Source organism: Capra hircus, chromosome 13 (assembly GCF_001704415.2).
Source record: "Capra hircus breed San Clemente chromosome 13, ASM170441v1, whole genome shotgun sequence".
NCBI lineage: Eukaryota > Metazoa > Chordata > Mammalia > Artiodactyla > Bovidae > Capra > Capra hircus.
This window is the reverse complement of record NC_030820.1, coordinates 10,709,086-10,728,460: the sequence shown is the minus strand read 5'-3', so window position 1 is coordinate 10,728,460 and position 19,375 is coordinate 10,709,086. Positions and strand designations below refer to the sequence as shown.

At 47.9% G+C, this 19,375-nt stretch overlaps 1 protein-coding gene across 3 annotated transcripts in view; it reads right to left on the bottom strand.

The window, feature by feature from the left end:
• Positions 1,569-19,375, bottom strand: part of FBXO18 (F-box protein, helicase, 18) — a 38,767-nt gene continuing 20,960 nt past the window's right edge. For 2 of the 3 annotated variants that reach the window (XM_018056944.1, XM_005687839.3), the window contains exons 11-21: positions 19,266-19,353; positions 19,097-19,183; positions 18,150-18,286; positions 11,332-11,431; positions 11,123-11,244; positions 10,623-10,698; positions 9,846-10,043; positions 9,249-9,374; positions 7,000-7,106; positions 4,359-4,490; positions 3,429-3,886 (exon numbers count right to left, since the gene is read on the bottom strand). In XM_018056944.1, coding sequence (XP_017912433.1) covers positions 3,716-3,886; positions 4,359-4,490; positions 7,000-7,106; positions 9,249-9,374; positions 9,846-10,043; positions 10,623-10,698; positions 11,123-11,244; positions 11,332-11,431; positions 18,150-18,286; positions 19,097-19,183; positions 19,266-19,353 — 1,344 coding nt within the window. In that variant the 3' untranslated portion in view covers positions 3,429-3,715. Of the gene's footprint in view, positions 3,887-4,358; positions 4,491-6,999; positions 7,107-9,248; positions 9,375-9,845; positions 10,044-10,622; positions 10,699-11,122; positions 11,245-11,331; positions 11,432-18,149; positions 18,287-19,096; positions 19,184-19,265; positions 19,354-19,375 lie in introns of all 3 variants that reach the window. The other variant, XM_018056943.1, reaches the window with a different exon arrangement.

Below are 19,375 nucleotides of genomic sequence, written 5' to 3'. Positions count from 1 at the left end.
CAATGGAGTATTAGTATTATTCAGCCACAAAAAGGAACAAAACTGTGCCATTTGCAGAGATGTGGATGGACCTAGAGGCTGTCATAAAGAATGGAGTCAGAAAGAGTAAAACAAACATCGCTTATATGTGGAATCTAGAAAAATGGTACAGATGAATTCATTTGCAAAGTAGAAATGAAGAGACAGGTGCAGAGAACAAGCATATGGGTACCAAGTGGGGAGGAGAGGAACAGGATGAACTGGGAGACAGGGATGGACGCATATACAGCACTATGTATGAAACTGATGGCTAAGCACAGGCAGCTGTACTCGATACTCTATGAAGATGTAAATGGGGAGGGAACCCCAAAGAGAGGGGATGCATGTATATGTCTTACAACTGATTTACACTGCTGTACAGCAGAAACTAACAGCACTGTAAAGAAAAGACATTCTAATAGAAAGGAATAATAATAGAAGAATACTAACTGCTGGCCTCAGTCTCACGAGTTCTGACCCAGCAGATGTGGGTGAAGAACAGAATGTGCCTTTATATCAAGGTCCCAGAGTATGTGACACTGCTCACCTGGGGACCACACTCTGAGGACCACTCACTAGAGGACAAGCCCACCTCACTGGACCACTTCGCCGGTGCTAGTCCAGCCCAGCAGATGTCATTTCTTGCTGAGATCATGACTCTGAGCCTCTTAACTGAGCTGACCTTCTCAAAACATCCTCCAATCTACAACTGGAATGCTCTTCCTGAAAAGAAAATCTAATGTCTTACAATTTCTCACTGACCTCTCATAATTTTTGAGCACACCACCCACACTCCTTCGTGTCCAGCGTCCTTAGTGACCTGGCCCCTCCCTAGCCTGCTCCTACTGCACACACGCCCCAGCCAAATACTTCTCATCTCTCCAAACATTTCCCATAGGTCATACCTTTAGTGACTGCAATTTCAGTTGCTGATATTCTGTGATATTTTAAAATTTCTCTGTACCAATACTTTAGGTTGGTCAAATGCTATCACCTAGTTTTTAAAAAAAATCTAAAATCTGAAATATGCCTTGAGAACAATTATATGAAAGGACAAAGTAATGCATAATCTACAATGCACTATGATATTTTAACAATTCTATTTCAAGAATAATTTTTATTTCCAATAACTTCTAAACAAATGGAATATAACAGAATTTGTTTTTATATGGGTAATTCTACATCACAACCTCTATATACACGATAAAAGCAAAGAAGATGGAGACAAATCAGAAATCCTAACTTTGAAATAAAAAACTAGAACTTGCTATTAGCAGACTGCACATTCTTAAACAAATTTAAAAAGATCTCATTTAAGTTATCAATGAGAAGGGGTTACTTAAAAATGAATGAGCCAAAGAAAAATATCTGGAACTAGCTTATAATTATTTTCCTTATTCTCCCAATGTATGTGGTGTAAAAACAAAAAAATCTCTACAGAAAATGTGCACTAAAACACATTCACAACTAAATGAAATCAGGGAAGCTCCATGTTTTAAAGACTAACCTTTATAAAGGATCTAAAAGATTCTCATTTCCATGTAGTGCTCAGTTTATATTTTTGAATAACACTTTTATTCTTTTCATCTAATCACTCATATTAAAATGATAATGGATATTTAACACTCACACACAAGGGTATGGGATTAGAAGATGCAAACTATTATGTATAAATAAGCAACAAAGATATACTGTACAGCACAGGGAAATATAACCATTTTTAATAATTTAAAATGGAGTGCAATCTATAAAAATATTAAATTATTATGTTGTACACCTAAACTAACATAATATTGTAAATCAACTATACTTCAATTAAAAAATCTGTAATAAAAATAAATATAATTAACTTTATAAGTATATTTAACAAAACTATAAATTTTATATAGGAATTTCTATCTTAATAAACTGATTACTGATTTCCTTAAGAAACTAAAATAAATAACATTTCTATTTTTACTGTGTATTTAAAAATTACTTTTCTATTTGAAACACACCAACTACTTGATTTTACTGACATTTTAGAAATTCTTATATAACACTTAAAAAATAAAGTACCAGTATCAATTCCTGGATACTGTTATTTTTAAATAAGTACCAAAACACTAACACTGATGTTTTACTGTGGCACCGTGACCACAAACATGTTTGTCCTTCACGTTGCTCCTTCTTTCCAGAAGGTTCTCTCCTTCTTTAGTAGGTAGCTAGCCATTCATGCTGATATTAAACACAGCTCGGGCACCAGCCATTCTGGTGGTCCCCCACCTTCCACTCTGATGGACGCCTCTTGGGCCCCAGAGCAGCAGTGCGGCTCCAGCTCTGGACGCCCTCCTCTAACCCACCCCCGCCACAGCATCACAGTCCTGACTGCCCTCTCCGAGTCAGGACTGCATGTGATTCCAGACATGGAATGCCTGCCCAACAGGTGCTCAGTGGAAGCCTAGGATATACTTCTCCAACAACTGCAAGCGCCTTCCTCTCCAGTGAGCAAAACCAGACTTTCAGAAAATGTGTTTGTGGGGCCCTCTCTAGCCATCCCCTCCCCAAATCCTTCTACTGAAAGACTCTGAACACTGTGCCCTGCAAATCCAAACCACTCCCTCCCACTCGCTGCTTTGTTCCGAGTGATCCAGGAGCACCAAGTGAGGCTGGGCCAGGAGCACGGCAGGGGGGTGAGGAAGTCCTCCCCAGCTGTGCCCAGGGCCCACCGCGTGAATCCTCCCCCCCGTGCAGATGTTAACGCAGCCCTCACCCTCTCCACACAGCCACCCCGTCCGCCAGCACCCTTGCTTTCCTCACCGGCCTGCTCGCTCACTAAGCTCCACTAGAGGCCCGATGTGGGAGAGACGAGGGGAGCCGCAAAAGGCAGGAAGCCTGCTCCCCACTCAGCGGCCTGGGCTCAGACACCAGAGCCGGGGAGCTCCGGCAGTGCCCCACCTGCCGTCTGCATCCCTGATGTGCTACATGGAGAAAACGTGCAAACACCGGCCAAGCCACGCCTCTGTGAGAACAGCTGTGTTACTGACACCCCCAGCACCCAACCAGGAACCAACTGCCTGTGTCCCGTGTGGTGGCTGGCCGGCCTCGCCCCGCCCTCACGCTCTGGTCTTGTGCTCCACCTGCAGGGACGCGAGACGTCTAGCTATGGTCACTGTGCACTTCTGTGTCGAGTGCCTCCCTGTTCAGGCTGTGAGCCCCATGACGAAAGGGCGCACCCTGCGTCTCACATGTGCCCGACTCCCCAGAGCATGAAACATCTCGTTTCTGATGTGTCAACTGTCCCTGGACATAAAGCCTCCTACTCTGTTCAGCGTGCGATATGAAGAGTCACAGAGCTTTGACAACAGTAAGTGGAGAAACGGAAAGTCCAGAAACAGTGGGGGTGAAGGCAGGGGCCTCACACAGTGGAATGCCAGTGCTACAATGCCTGTTTAATTGAGACCTTGTAATAAAAGTTTAAATACATAAAATGTTTTCTTTTTTCTTTATCAAAAGACCATCCCCCGCGTTCCTGGCCCACTGATGTGGAGGAGGGGCGGCAGGGTCTGGCTACCTCCAGGGGTGAAGACAAAGCAGGTCCAACTCTGGCTGCTGTCATCATCCTTGGAAAATGCTCTGTGAGCGAGTCTGGCCTCAGGGAGGGAGCCCCCACACGCCGCTGTCTGCAGGGGCAGGAGCCCCCCGGGCATCCCAGCGCTCAGAAGACGAGGAAGAGCAGGGCCTCATGCCGGGGCAGCACGACGTTCTCCACCGTGCGGTCCATGGCGCGCACCTGCTCAGGGGAGGCGGTCAGGAAGGCCAGCGGCCCGATGCGCTGCTCCACACACGAGTGGCACAGGTACCCACCCTTGTTCTCCTTCCTGTTGCTCTGCAGGGGGGGATAAGGAAAGGAGGGGAGGGGGACAGTTGGAGGACAAGCGTTTTCCACCAATAAGTGTGAGCCCCCTCCATCAGACTCTGATGCTTTCAGACCTGCCGTGTGGCCCTGAGGTCACACCTCCTCCAGCAAAGCATCCAGCGTGGACTCTGCTTTATCAAGTTCCCAGGGCGTATCAAGGCACAAGATGAAAAAGCCAGGAAAAAGCTAGCCGGGCCCCCAGGAAACAGTCCTCACCTGAGCGTCTGCACCAGCCTGCCTCCCAGACTGCCACCTGGCTTGGCCCCACGGGGTCCAGTGTCTGTGACGCTGAGGTCCACAGCGTACCTCCAGACCTCCTCATGGAAGGATCAGACAAACTTCCCCTTCACCTCCCTCACCCATGGCCCAGACAGGCTCACGGCTGCCTGGCGATAAAGCTCGGATGACTGAGAAGGGCAGAGGCAGTGGCCAAGACACATACGTAGGTGATGGGCAGCTTGCGCATGGTGAGCACGGCGTCCACAGGGATGGCGTTGCTGCACTGGCCCACGCAGCAGCGCACCACGCCTGTCTTCAGCACGTTACTCGTCAGCTCCGCCTGCAAGAAGTATTCCTGGGAAGGAGAGAGCAAGGGTGTCACTGCAGGGCCCCTGCAATTTTCCACCTGGACGTCCAACACTCTAGGCCATCATATGAGTCCCAAGATAAGAAAAGCACGGACCACAGCAGCTTCCCTTGTTTCTCTGCCTTTCCCCTGTGCGTAACACCAACTCCGAAAGAACATACACAGTGGGACCCAGTCCAGCTGCATTCTTACTAAAATGACTGGTTTAAAAAAAAGGTTTAATGGACAAACATGTGGCACTATTGGCTATAATATTTTAGGACTACTTCTGGATTTTATCTGAGGCTGACCTGCCTCTGCGACATTAAACATGATCTGTATGTTCTCTTCACAGCCCAGTGAGCTTCAAACACCTGCGCATGCCCACTTCCCCAAGCCCCTGGCTGTTCGCGTGCGTGAGCTCTGAGCCTCTGCTGCTCTACCTGCAAAAGGCACGGACCCAGCACCCAGGTCAGCTGGCTGCTGGTGGAAGATGCACAATAGGGTGTGCCAGGCGCGCATCGTCTGCACACAGTGGACACGGTGTCAAATGCCAGAGCCCTCCCAGATGGGAGACGCCCCGAGAACAGGCACCAGGGTCTGGTCTGCCGCCGCCGCAGAGGAGGGCAACCAGGGCTGGCATACCAGAAAGATCTCCAATGCTTGCCGACAAAGCAGGGATGATTTCATGGGTTTTTCTGAATTACAGCTAGCTATTTATCCAATTCCCCCCCCGCCCCCAAATCCAGGTCTACGGTTCTGATTTATGTTCTGATTTTTCTGGCTTTCAGGGTCTGCCTACCTGCTACAAGAAAGAACAGAAAATCTACAAATGCTCATGTTCCTGCCAGTGTGACCAGGGTGGACTTCACCACGTCTGAAACAGGATGCTCCCAGAGGCAGTCATAAGCCACAACAGAGAAAAAGCAGAAGTCCTTCCCTCATGCAAGGTCCTTCAGACTAAGAATCATCTGGTTATACAAACGGGCTATGCTAGCCCCTGGACCAACAGATGTCTCCTAACCAGCCTTAGTGAGAAGGAAGTACTTCTCCAGAGTCTGTGTTCTTTTCTCCTTGAAGAAAGCTCTCCCCCCATAAAGTGTGTGCATGAGCAACTGACATGCTTCCAGGTAGCTTTAAAAAGTCTGCTAGACTCTAACACAAAACTGTGGGACTCCAAGACATACAATTCCCATGATGAATACGGTAATACCTAGAAAAGTGATACATTCATTATCCTTTACCCCGAAACTTTGACTGTAGAATTGTATCCCCAAGATGTATTAGCTAAAACAGAAAATGACTTGTGCCTAAGATCATGCCTGGTGGCAAAAGTATTAAAAGCGAAAGACTGGAGAAAATCCAATATCCATGGGTGAGAACTATATAAATCATGTCAGATGGATGCAGTGAATGCCACTTAGCTGTAAAAAGGAGGACAAAAAGCTTTAGAAACTGATAAAAAGTGAGGTATAGAATATTACAGAATGATACCTTTCATGGAAAATAGAAAAATACATCTATACATATTTGTCAATATCTGCAAAAGAAAATATTAAAAACTAATTTTTAAAAACTAGCTATCATGATGGAAGAAGAGAGTCCACAGGAGATAGGGAGGGAACAAGACTTCTCAAAGGATACCATTACAAAGTTCTGATTTCAGAAACATAAGTTTTATACATTCAAAAAAGATAATGAAAAAGGACAGCAATCCTTGTAGGGGCTGCAGATAAACAAATACGTCTACCTGCACTTAAACTGGTGATCAAGTCACACAGAGGGGAAAAGACTCATTTCAAGCATGGTACTTCAAAACACTGTACTCTGACTACACATCTTCAGCGGAATATTGAGAGACAGAGCTGTTAGATTGACGCAGTTTCCACAAACAGTCAGAAGTGTCAGGGATGAGGGAGGGGTCCTGGGCTGCTCTAAATAAAGAAGTTTAACAGACCTAATAACCAAATGTCTATCTGGGTCCTGATCTGAACAAATCAACTGCAAAAAGACATTTCTGAGATAATCATAAAAGTATGATTATGGATCGAGTGGTAGAGGCCATGTGGAATCACCATAAATTTTGAGACAATAACAGGGGCTGTGGATATGAAAGAAAAGTCCCCGGTGTTTCAGAGACATGGACTCCAAACATATGCAGACATAGGACTGCAATATATCATTGTCTCAACATTAAAATGTCTCAGATTTCCTCATGTAACCCATGTTGTGAAATGGTATCACTACTCTACAAGCCATCTGTTATCAATTGCCAATGTGATAATTTGCTTCTGTTACAGATCTAACCACTACCGTAATGCAGGTTCTACAAGAAAACCACGCTGCAGGTTCTAAGAATACATAAGATCAAAGTTCATGCAGAAACTCACACAACAGGTAGAGATTATTTGTACATAAAATTTACTCTCTTATTTCACTCTCTGGGGTACTGGTTTAGGCTAAGAAAAGCCAGGCTTATCTATAAATCAGGAGTCAGCAAACAACGGTCTGTGCTTACCCCAGCCAAAGTCAAAATGTTCTCCAGAGATCTGGTCATGATGAGCCGCTTTTTGGCACGAGTTACTGCTACATACAGTAAATTCCACTCATCCTCAGAAAATGACTCTAAAGAAAGAAAAGGGAAAAAAATATATCAACACACAAGCCTGCTTACAAAAATTTATGTTTTCATCGAAACATTTACTACTCCCCACCTACCCCGCAAAAATCCCTCAAGATCTGCTGGCTTCATAAATGAAGCTTTCCTACAAACACCAACTCCAGAAACAAACAAAACCTTACAAGATAAGGGACACAGGACCTTGAGTGCTTGTTTGTGCTGCCTCTGGCAAGTCCTGGGGGCTTGTTCACTGGTCACCCAGCGCCTGGTGCATGGTCAGCAGTGACGTGCCTGGAGCATCGTCATGGCAACCAGGAGGCTGGCAGAAATCAGGCTGATGGAGGTGAAGTCCCTGGACAGACAGGCCTCAGCCACAGCCACACAAGGGTCCCGGGGTGCCTGCGCCTCCTGCCTCGGGGGCTATGCTCTTCCCTCCAAACACCGTCCCTCTCCCTCAGCCAGTCTGGATGGGCTCGCGCGGTTTCTGCCCTGTCAGTGCCTGCACACAGGAGCCCTCCACAACGGGTGGGGGTCTGGGAACACATGAGGAGCTGTGCCATCCCCCCTAGAAGGGTGGGCACAGGATGAGGCCAAACACCACAACACTGAACTTTGGAGCAGAGAAGAGTTTAATGCAGGGCCCTGCAAAGAGTTGGATGGCTTGTGCCCTAAAACAGCCCAAACTCCTCGAGAGCTCTCAGCAAAGCCCTTTTCTAGGGCAGGGGAGGGAGGGATGAGTGAGCTGTTGCCAACATTTTGGTGGCAGAGCCTGTGTTCCTGAGGTCAGGTCACGGTCAGGGAACGATGCTCCTGTAAACCTCCACCAAGTGAATATTATGCTCTGTTCTGATAAGAAAGGACACAGTCCCCAGGCACAACCGTCACCCTCTGAGGTCCGGTCCTGGCTGAGGGGAGGCAGATCTCAGCTGGCGGCTCCCTCAGGGCCAGGCCTCCAGACCCTGTGTGGCTGTCATCACTGAGGGAACCGGGCACCCAGGCCCTAACGGCCCTCAGGCTCTGCAGGCTGCTGGTACGGTGGGGGCAGGCCCCACAGACTGTGACACATGCAGACGGCTGCTGCCGTTGAGGTCTCAGAGGTGGGGATCAGGGACCGGGTCACCACTTCAAGGCGTGGGCCCAGCCAGGGTGCAGTCCTGGTGAAGGCTCTGGAGCCCTGCAGGACAAGGCCCCCAGCCTGTTCCCTGGGCCCCCGGCTCACGTGCTGGTCCAGGGCTGGGTGAGCTGAAGGGCCCCAGGGAGAAAGCCAGGCTCCGCCTCTCACCTCACTCTCCTAATGACCACCACTCCGCTGAGAGCTGGCTGAACAGACCACTAAAAGTCGCTCCATGACAGCCCGCTGTCTGTGGGAGGGGCCCCTGTGGCACCAACCAATGAGAGAGCAGGACTGCTAACAGTGCGGCAGTAATCGTAAGGCACAGTGACAATCTCCTGGTAAGGGCTGCATGAGGCCACACTCTATTGCATTATTAAATAAACTTCACTTCTTCAAGACAGAGCAGCTGGTATCACTATGGCCACTGTGTCTCCCTGCTCCAAAGCAACGTATGCTCAACTCTACGTCTTCCTCTTGTTTTAGGAATATATTTGTCAGAGGTTAAGGAATTTTTAGTATTTCTATTTCGGGCTCACCCATGCAGGCTATGACCCAAATTTTGACCCATGACTAAGAGAGAGATTTTGTCTGTTTATAGGAAGACTTCAAATGGTTTCACTCTAAGACTTAAACCCCAAACCAACAGCACTGATGCTTAGAGTTTAACAGGTAGCCTCAAGTATAAACTGATACAAAAGAAGACAAATGATAGTGTACACTGACACCTTTTAAGATTCTCAGGCCTCTTTAATTAAAAAAAAAAAATTACAGAAAAATACACCCTGGTGGGTAGGTAAACTATGATTTAGAGCTTCTGTCTGATGGGGAAAAATCAAGACACGATAAACCCACCTGCCCTTGGAGAAGCCTGACAGAGGTAGGCCCTGGAAGCTCAGTTTTTCTAAAAACCACAGTCTAGGAATAATACATTTAGGACCAGGAGGACCTTTCTGTTCTAGGAGGATCCTTCCAAGAGGCCACACCATCCCGGAAAAAGCAAGGCAGCCCCACAAGGAAGACTCTGTCTGCTCACCGACTCTGAAGTGGGGCAGCTGCGCGAGGTTGTGCCTGGCACAGGGCACTTTCACAAAATCGTCCAGGACGTGCACGGTGTCAAACTCCAGGCCCTTGGCCTTGTGCACGGTGCCCAAGATGTACTCTGCAGCAGAAACACAGCCAACCGTCAGCCAGGGCAGGCAGGGGGAGAGAGGGGTGGGGAGAAGGTGTATGCTGCCCTAACTGTGTTTTCTCGCCTGGGTGCAGCTCTGCAGAAGAGGGAACCTCAGTTTGAAAACAAAAAAAAGGGAGGGAGGGAGACAATAAACAGATGAGGGGAATGAGAAACCCACTGCAGGGGCTGAGGACACGGCAGAGTCCGGTCCAGAGCTCACGGCTACCACCTGCCACCCACTTCCTGCACACGAGGGGACAGAGGCCCTGGGGAGGGCAGGGGCTTGCCACAGTGGCAGAGCTGGGGCTCAGGGGCCCCTTTTTCCAGCTGGAAGTAGAGCAGAAAGAGAGGGGGGCGGGAGGAAGGCAGCCCGGCTCCCCTCGGCTGGTGTGGCCGCCCCGGTCAGTGAAGTCCACGCTGGCAAGAGGCCCAGAGGCCACCTCCGCCCCACGTCCTCACCTGCGAAGTCCAAGTCCTCTATGTGGCACCGCTCTATCCTCGCCACCAGCTCTGGAAGGCGGATGTTGTACTTCTCCACGACCGCGATCTTGGCTTCCAGCTCCTTGTCCTCAGCCGCGGTCACGTACCGCTTGAAGCCGCTGAAGCCCTCTTTGCGCGCCCACCTCCTGATGAACTTGTCCTTAATGACGAGGTTTCCTAGAGGGAACGTGCGTGTGGGTCAGGGGGACGCAGCTGCATCCATATCGGTGGTGGCAGTTCCGTATTCTTAATGGACCACGAGACAAATGAATGGTCTCAGAGCTGGAGACCTGGGTCCAGGCCTGATGGCACCAAAGCCTGCCCTGGGCGCCGCAGTGAGTCAGCACAGTGACCCATGCATCAAGTTTGGGGTCAAGAGCCCTGCCCTTGAGATCCCTGCTCGTTGGGGATTTGAAACAACGCAGTAATGAAAAAGCAAGCGTGCTATGGAAGTGTTAGAAACGATCGCACAGGGCCCAGGTAGAAGTCACCACGTGTAAGGTCCTCAGGCAGACGGAACAGAAAGAGAGTGAGGACGACGGCCGCGGGGCCAGTGTGTGAGAGAGAGATCTAAACTCCCGAGAACAGGGCCTGGAAAGAGCTGTCATCGCCTCTGAGAACAGGCAGCCTCGGGCACCGCGCCACCGCCAGAGGCAGCACATCGGCTCCTCCAGGGCAGACATCAAGCAACTCAGCGCACCTCCCACCCGACACCAGGGTGCCTGTGCCTGCCCCACACGGCCAGGCAGTACTCACGTTTCTTCCGTTCTTCCTCTGGCTGGAGAAGTGTCCAAATATCAATGATTCTGTCCAATCCAAACGATTTAATCCCCTGAAAAAGTTTGCTGGTGAAACTTTGAGCTTCTTTTCGTCTTTTTGTGTTTGTTACTGTTGTTAACAAGACGAAGTAAAGAGGATGTACAGGTGGGATTTTGAAATGAGCGGGCTTCTTGGAACCGACTCTTAAACTGCACCCAGAGCATAAATGCGGCGAGCTTCTGTGTGTGCACCCAGGCAAGAAGGGCATGCACTTCTTTTTAGAGAGCAGGGGAAAAGGTCCGCGGTCCTTGCTGGGCCTTAGTTTACAGGACTCGCTGGAGCAGAACAGCCGGGGGGGAGTGCCTCCCAGCGCAGACACAGGACAGTCACCCCAACTGCTGTGTGCAGGATGAGTCTGAGTGCGTGGGGCACTTTCATCGGCTCTGTGTGTGGGTGAGGTTTCCGAGTAAGAGCGGAGGACAGACATGCACTCCTACCCCGATCAAGTGAATCCGGGCAGGCACCTCTCCCTCTGTGACCCGGACAGCCTCGTCAAACACGTTGGCGTTGGTGCGGGACAGAAGAGCCACCTGCCCCTTCGAGTCACCCCGGATGCCACCTTGAGGGAGAGAGCACAAACTCTGGGCAGATCCAGGCAACGAGGGAAGCTCATCTGTGTAACAAACACAAGGAACTGCAGCCTTACTCTGATGGTTGCCTCCAACCAATGTCTTCTTTCTCACTCGCTTGCAGACATCCAAGATGGTAGCTCCCACGTAGGCTATCTCCACACCAAACCGGAAACTCTGGGAGAACAGGACAAATGGTGTTAGCAGCCGCTAAAGAATGAGAGCACACTGCCGCCACCACCGAGGCCTGGCCTCTGCGAGCCCTGCAGCGCTTTCCTGACTCGTCCAACCTTGAGAGGGTCCTTGGAAATTCCCTCCTGCACAGCCACTCCCATGGAACAGGAGCCTCAGTGGCAGACATCACTATTCTATGCTTTCAAAACAGCGTTTCCCATCTTGAAACCTGAGACTGACCTTTTGTCTTTACCTCTTGCCCCTGAATCCAAACTCTGACAATCTTTTCACCACATTTTCTACACTCTTATTGCTGCTCCCAGCATAGCTCAGAAACCCCCGCCTCATGTCTCCCCTGCTTGGCCTCCAACCCTCCTCTCCTGCCCCTTCTCTCAGCCAGATGAGTCCTCTGCCACACACTTTCATAAAGCCCTGTGCCTCGCCGCACAGGAAGAGCAACCCACGAAGAAAGAGGTAAGGTGTGGACTCTCAGGACCCTCTCAGCCCCTTTGTTCCCTGAGACCAGCAGCAGACTTTCCTTTTAAGCAAATCCCTCATTCTTTCCAAACACCATCTGAAGAAAGAACATAAATTACATGAATTATACACAGAAGATCAAGGGGGGAGGGTGCAACTCCCTGCCCTGTGAGGCTCCTTCAACACCAATGTAGAGCTACTGCCCCACTGAGGAAGGCACAGATGAGATGAAAGTGGACATCACAACACACAGCATTACCCACAGCTACTCTCACTGTACCGAGCACAAGGTTTCTCAGGAAAAAATAAATAAATAAAACCACTGCTCTACTTAACAAGCCGTGAGAAAGATCACCAAGTCCTGAGCATTTCCTGCCCCCTCCCCATCCCCGCCCATTGCATGTGGCAAAATAATTTCCTACCCTCCGAAGCAGCGCCCAACACACTAATTCCTTGACCTCTGCAGCTGGAAAGTCAGTGCTTTTGCCCAGACTCATGGTGTTTACTGCCTTTTCCCACTCATTTATAATTTGAGGTAAAGAAGTACTACATATTTGGGTGGCCAGCAAGAACACAGTCGAAAGAGAGTGAGATTTTCAATAAGTAGTACTTTGCTACTACAGAAATATTCTAAGTGGTGCTGTTCAGAGTTGATCAGTCGTTTCTGACTCTTTGCAACCCCATGGAATGCATACATCAGGCTTCCCTGTCCTTCACCGTCTCCTGGAGTTTGCCCAAACTCATGTCCATTGAGTCAGTGAGGCCTTCTAACCATCTCGTCCTCTGTGGTCCCCTTCTCCTCCAATCTTCAATCTTTCTCTGCATCAGGATCTTTTCCAATGTGTCAGTTCTTCGCATCAGGTGGCCAAAGTATTGGAGTTTCAGCTTCAGCATCAGTCTTTCCAATGAATATTCAGGCCTGATTTCCTTTAGGATAGACTGGTTTGATCTCCTTGCAGTCCAAGGGTCTCTCAAGAGTTATCTCGAACACCACAGTTCAAAAGCATCAATTCTTTGGCGTTCAGCTTTCTTTATAGTCCAACTCTCACATACATACATGACTACTGGAAATACCATAGCTTTGACTAGACGGACCTTTGCCAGCAAAGTAATGTTTCTGCTTTTTAACATGCTATCTAGGCTGGTCATTGCTTTTCTTCCAAGATCAAGTGTCTTTTAATTTCATGGTCGCAGTCACCATTTGCAATGATTCTAAAGCCCAAGAAAATAAAGTCTGTCACTGTTTCCATTGTTTCCCCATCTAGTTGCCATGAAGTGATGGGATCGGATGCCATGATCTTTGTTTCTTGAATGCTGAGTTTTAAGCCAGCTTTTTCACTCTCCTCTTTCATTTTCATCAAGGGATTCTTTAGTTCTTCGCTTTTTGCCATAGGGTGATGTCATCTGCATATCTGAGGTTACTGATATTTCTTCCAGCAATCTTAGCCTGTGTTTCATCCAGCCCGGCATTTTTCATAATGTACTCAGCATGTAAGTTAAATAAGCAGGGTGACAATATACAGCCTTGATGTACTCCTTTCCTGATTTGGAACCAGTCTGTTGTTCCATGTCTGGTTCTAACTGTTGCTTCTTGACTTGCATACAGGTTTCACAGAAGGCAGGTAAGGTGGTCTGATATTCCCACTGCTTTACGAATTTTCCACACAAATTTATTGTGATTCACACAGTCAAGGCTTTAGCATAGTCAATGACGCAGAAGCAGATGTTTTTCTGTAATTCTCTTGCTTTTTCTATGATCCAACAATCACAGGATGTTGGCAATTTGATCTCTGGTTCCTCTGCCTTTTCTAAATCCAGCTTGAGCATCTAGAAGTTCTTGGTTCATGTACAGTTGAAGCCTAGCTTGGAGAATTTTGAGCTTTATTTTGCTAATGTGTGAAATGAACACAATCGTGTAATAGTTTAAACATTCTTTGACATTGCTTTTCTTTGGGATTGGAATGAAAGCTGACCTCTTCCAGTCCTGTGGCCACTGCTGAGTTTTCCAAATTTGCTAGCATATTGAGTGCAGCACTTTGGCAGCAGCATCTTTTAGGATTTGAAATAGCTCAGCTGGAATTCCATCACCTCCACTCACTTTGTTTATAGTGATGCTTCCTAAGGCCCACTTGACTTCGCACTCCAGGATGTCTGGCTCTAGGTGAGTGATCACATCACCATGGTTACCTGGGTCATTAAGATCTTTCTTGTATTGTTCTGTATATTCTTGCTCTTAATCTCTTCTGCTTCTGTCAGGTCCATACCATTTCTGCCCTTTCTTGTTCTCATCTTTGTAAGAAATGTTCCCTCTTTATCACCAATTTTCTTGAAGAGATCTCTAGTCTTTCCCATTCCATTGTTTTCCTCTATTTCTTTGCGTTGTTTACTTAGGCTTTCTTGTCCCTCCTTGCTATTCTTCAGAACTCTGCATTCAGATGGATCTATCTTTCCTTTTTTCCTTTGCCTTTTGCTTCTCTTCTTTTCTCAGCTACGTGTAAGGCCTCCTCAGACAACCATTTTGCCTTTTTGCATTTCTTTTTCTTAGGGATGGTTTTGATCACCGCCTCCTGTACAATGCAGTGAACCTCCATCCACAGTTCTTCAGGCACTCTATCAGCTTCAGTCCCTTGAATCTATTTGTCACTTCCACTGTATAATCATAAAGAATTTTATTTAGGTCATATCTGAAGGCTGCTGCCAAGTCACTTCAGTCATGTCTGACTCTGTGCGACCCCATAGACAGCCTCCTACCAGGCTCCTCTGTCCCTAGGATTCTCCAGGCAAGAACACTGGAGTGGGTTGCCATTTCCTTCTCCAATGCATGAAAGTAAAAAGTAAAAGTGAAGTCACTCAGTTGTACTTGACTCGTAGTGACTCCATGGACTGCAGCCCACCAGGCTCCTCCATCCATGGGATTGTCCAGGCAAGAGTACTGGAGTGGGCTGCCATTGCCTTCTCCACATACCTGAATGGCCTAGTGGTTTTCCCTACTTTGAGTCTGAATTTTACAATAGGAGTGCCATGATCTGAGCACAGTCAGCTCCCGGTCTTATTTTTGCTGAGAGCGTCTCCATCTATATAGAGCTTCTCTTCTGTATAGAGCATCTATAGAGCTTTTCCATCTTTGCCTGCAAATAACACAATGTGATTTTGGTACTGACCATCTGGTCAGGTCCATGTGTAGAGTTGTCTCTTGTGCTGTTGGAAGAGGGTGTTTGCTATGACTAGTGCACTCTCTTGGCAAAACTCTGTTGGCCTTTGTCCTGCTTCCTTTTGTACTCAAGGCAAACTTTCCATTTACTCCATGTATCTTTTGATTTCCTACCTTCGCATTGCAGTCCCCAAAGATGAGGCTTTCCTGAAAGCTCAGTTGGTACAGAATCTGCCTGCAATGCAGGTGATCTGGTTTGATTCCTGAGTCGGGAAGATCGCTGGAGAAGAGATAGCCCACGCCAGTATTCCCGGGCTTCCCTAGTGGCTTAGCTGGTAAAGAATCTGCCTGCAGTGCAGGAGACCTGGATTAGATCCCTGGGTTGGGAAGATCCCCTGGAGAAGGGAAAGGTTACCCACTCCAGTATTCTGGCCTGAAGAACTCCATGGACTGTATATTCCATGGGATTGCAAAGAGTCACACATGACTGAGTGGCTTTTACTCACCCCTATGATAAAAAGGACATCTTTTTTCGGTGTGTTCTAGAAGGTCTTCATAGAACCGATCAACTTTAGCTTCTTTGGCATTAGTGGCTGGAGCAGACTTGGATTACTGTGATACTGAATGGTTTGCCTTGGAAATGAACAGAGATCATTCTGTCATTTTTGAAACTGTACCCAAGTACTGCATTTCAGACTCTTGTTGACCAAGAGGGCTACTTCCTTTCTTCTAAGGGATTCTTGCCTACAGCAGTAGATATAGCGGTCATCCGAATTAAATTTGCCCATTCTGGTCCATTTTAGTTCACTGATTGCTAAAATGTCGATGTTTTCTCTTGCCGTCTCCTGTTTAACCACTTCCAATTCACCTTGATTCATGGACCTAACATTCCAGGTTCCTATGCAGTATTGTTCTTTACAGCATCAAAATTTACCTTCACCGCCAGATACATCCAAAAGTGGGAGTGGTTTCCACTTCGGCTCAGTTTCTTCAATCCTTCTGGAGCCATTTCTCCGTTCTTCTCCAGCAGCATATTGGGGACCGACTGATCTGGGGAGTTCATCTTTCGGTGTCATATCTTCTTACCCTTTCATACTGTGCATGGGGTTCTCTACTCCACCATCTTGATGTTTCCTATTCTAAGTGAGCCATCCCCAAATTATCAAGATCCACAAGTCCATGCTGATACAAACAAATAAATGAAAAAATAAATAAACTGAAGAGAAGAAACAGTATCTCCTTCACAGAAGAATTCCAATCAATCTATGTGGATATTCCAACTCTTGTTCTTAACTGAGGGCTGCGAGCCATGACTTCCTTTCAGGGCACACAGTGTGGAAAGAGGAGACGGAGGTGAAGGTGGGAATCACCTGCCACACCCCAGCTCAGCCAGGCCACCAAGACAACGTCATCAGTTGTAAATCATGTTGACGGTATGGAGCCAAATATCAGTGTAACCACCAGACAAACGCCATCAGAGGGGCATGTGACAAGACACCTAACTGGTGCCCTTCAAGGTCACCAGGACCAAGGCAAGCCGGGGAAACCACACAGCACAGTCAACAGAAGCCTAGAAGACTTGACAACTAAATGCAGTGGGGTCATCTGAGGAAGAGTCTGGAATAGGAAAAGGGCAAGAATCTGGTAAGAACCAGGGAATCTGAATAAACTGGACCATAGTTGATAATAATGTGCCCACGCTGACACGTTAACTGTGGCAAACTCATCACCCGAACACTGGAGGACGCTGAGTGCAGCATGTGTAAGAACTGTCCATACTGTCTTCTCGACTTTTTTCTAAATCTGAAACTAAAAATGTCCATTATAAAAAATTCCTCTCTACTGACGTCACCCTAGATCGCTAGAGCAAACAATAAGAGAAAGCCTGGCGACAGCGTGAGACAGGGGCCCGGGGCTCCCCAGAGCAGAACTCACGGTGCAGATGACGTCCGTGTGCCTCAGCACTGTGCACACTCCCTAACTGGGAGCTCCCTAAAAGCAGTGGTTCCCACAGATTTCTGTCTCAGGACTTCCTCACGCTTTACAAAACTAGTGAGGACCCAAGGAAGCTTGTATTTATGTGAGTTTTATCTATCTACAATTACCACGTTAGTAACTTTAGTTAATTTAAACATTAACAACAATAATTACATGATAACACAAAGGACACATTTTTCAAAAACTGTAGTCTCCCCTCCTCCTAAAAAATATTTTAGAGACAAGAGTGTCACTACTTTTACATTTTTGCCAATCTCTTTAGTTCCCAGCTTAAGAGAGGAGAGCCGATTCTCAGGGCTCTGTGGGTGTCCAGCCTTGTGTGATGGCTTCACACAGACACGCGCTGAGTCTTTCCGGGCAATCAAGGCTCCAGGGGTTGCTGTGCTTGTGCTGCAAACTAGTTTTTCAAAATCTGGATTTCACTTGAAAGCAAGACTTTTTTTGGCAATGAACATTTGTTAGCTGTTCCCCTTGAAGACGTGGCTCATCGCATTCATTCCTGAGAAAATGCCACATCCCCAAGTCCAAACAACCAGAGTTGGTCTATCAACTGTTCACTCAAGTACAAAAGGAAGCAGCAGCCGGTGGAGCTCACAACACAGTCACAGAAGTGCCCCAAGTGAGAGCGGCCGGCACACTGCAGGGGCAGAAGGGCGTCCCTCTCCTTCCCATTCCGCACACGGACTGCTGGAGAGACGGGCTCAGGGTCTGCAGGACAGAAACTTTCTTCCCTCTGCTATCAGGGATGCTCTTAGTGAGCGCCTTGCATTGAAGAATACAGAGACTGCAAGGGCGGGCTGGCACTGGGCCACGGCTCACCACTGGCTCTGCATCATCCCGGTGCAAATGTCACGGTGCAAAAGGCAAGTAACTATTTTGAAAACCGTTCTGACTTTGCAGACCCCCGAGAACCACAGAGAGCCCCTACTTAGAGGCATGGATTTGCTGCACACTGTGAGCTCAGGCAAAACCTTCCACGGGGCCCAGCACACAGGCAGCACTGGAAAACCGGGGTGAGGAGCCCCACATAGACTTGTGTTGTGTGTGTGTATACGTACATGCATCTAGGGGCTGGGAAGCAAAGAAGAGTCTTACCTGTGTGAGATAGAAGACGTGTGTGTGAGGGACCGTGAACAGAGCATTGACGGCGCCGCGGAAGGTGTAGATCTGCTGGTGGGGGTCTCCCACGAAGATCTTGCCACAGGGCTGAGACAGAACGATGTTCATGATGGCTGCAATCCACAAGGGGCAAGTGAGCGCTCTGACGCAAGGCCCACCCACACAGCAAAAAGAAACCAAATGGGAGACAGGAAAGGGCGAGAACACTTGCACACTGGATGGCGGGGTACCCTTCCCTGCAGGGTACATGCACTCAGTCCAGGGAAACAATTTTCATTCATGTATTTATTTCTGGACATGCTGCGAGGCATGCGAGATCTCAGTTCCTGACCAGGGATTGAACCCGCGTCCCCTGCAGTGGAAGTGCAGTGTCCTAACCATGAACCATCCAGAAGTCCCCAAGAAACAAGCTTATAACAGACAAACAGTTTCTAATCCTACGAATGCAGATTACTTTTACTCCTGAACATGCGACTGTGTCTAAGACATCAGAGGCAAATATAAAATGATGCAAATTATCCTCTTTAATATAATAAACTTGGTGCTTAAAGATGACCTACCAAATCACATTATTTTCTATCAGCCACTAGAAGAAAAAAAACATTGTTCATTCTGAACTGACTACCTTTTCCTTTCAGCATGAGTCTTTGTCCTAATAATGTGATGACCTAGGCTCAGCCAATATGTTAAGAATAACCCAAGCAAAATATTTACAGGAAAATAAGTCTCCCTTGGGTGGAGGTGAGGGCAGAGACTGTTGAAATCTTGAATCAAAGAGTAAAGAATTTCAGAGTGACTAAGCATCAGATACCCTTTCTCCTACTACAGATAAGAACCACAGACTCACTGCACACACATCCTCTGACATGCATGATGCAGTTTCTATGTGTTTGAGACTACTGGTGTCCCGAATGCTTTATCACCTGGCGTGCAGTCCTGGGCCTCGTCCACAAAGATGGCGTCAAAAGAGGCCAGCAGGGGCTTGCTGAGCTGCCAGAGTTTCAAGTAGCCTAGGAGAAGGGGCAGAAGGGTCAGAACATGGGGTGAGGTGGGTCCACATGGGGTCAGGGGTCAGGACAGGCCCATGCATACCATCGTGTGTCATATGGTAAGCCTCCTCCTTGCACTCGCCCAACTTCCGCATGTTGTCCCAAAGCCGGCTCGCTTCGAGGACTCCATTCTAGAAAGCAAGTGACACGGTG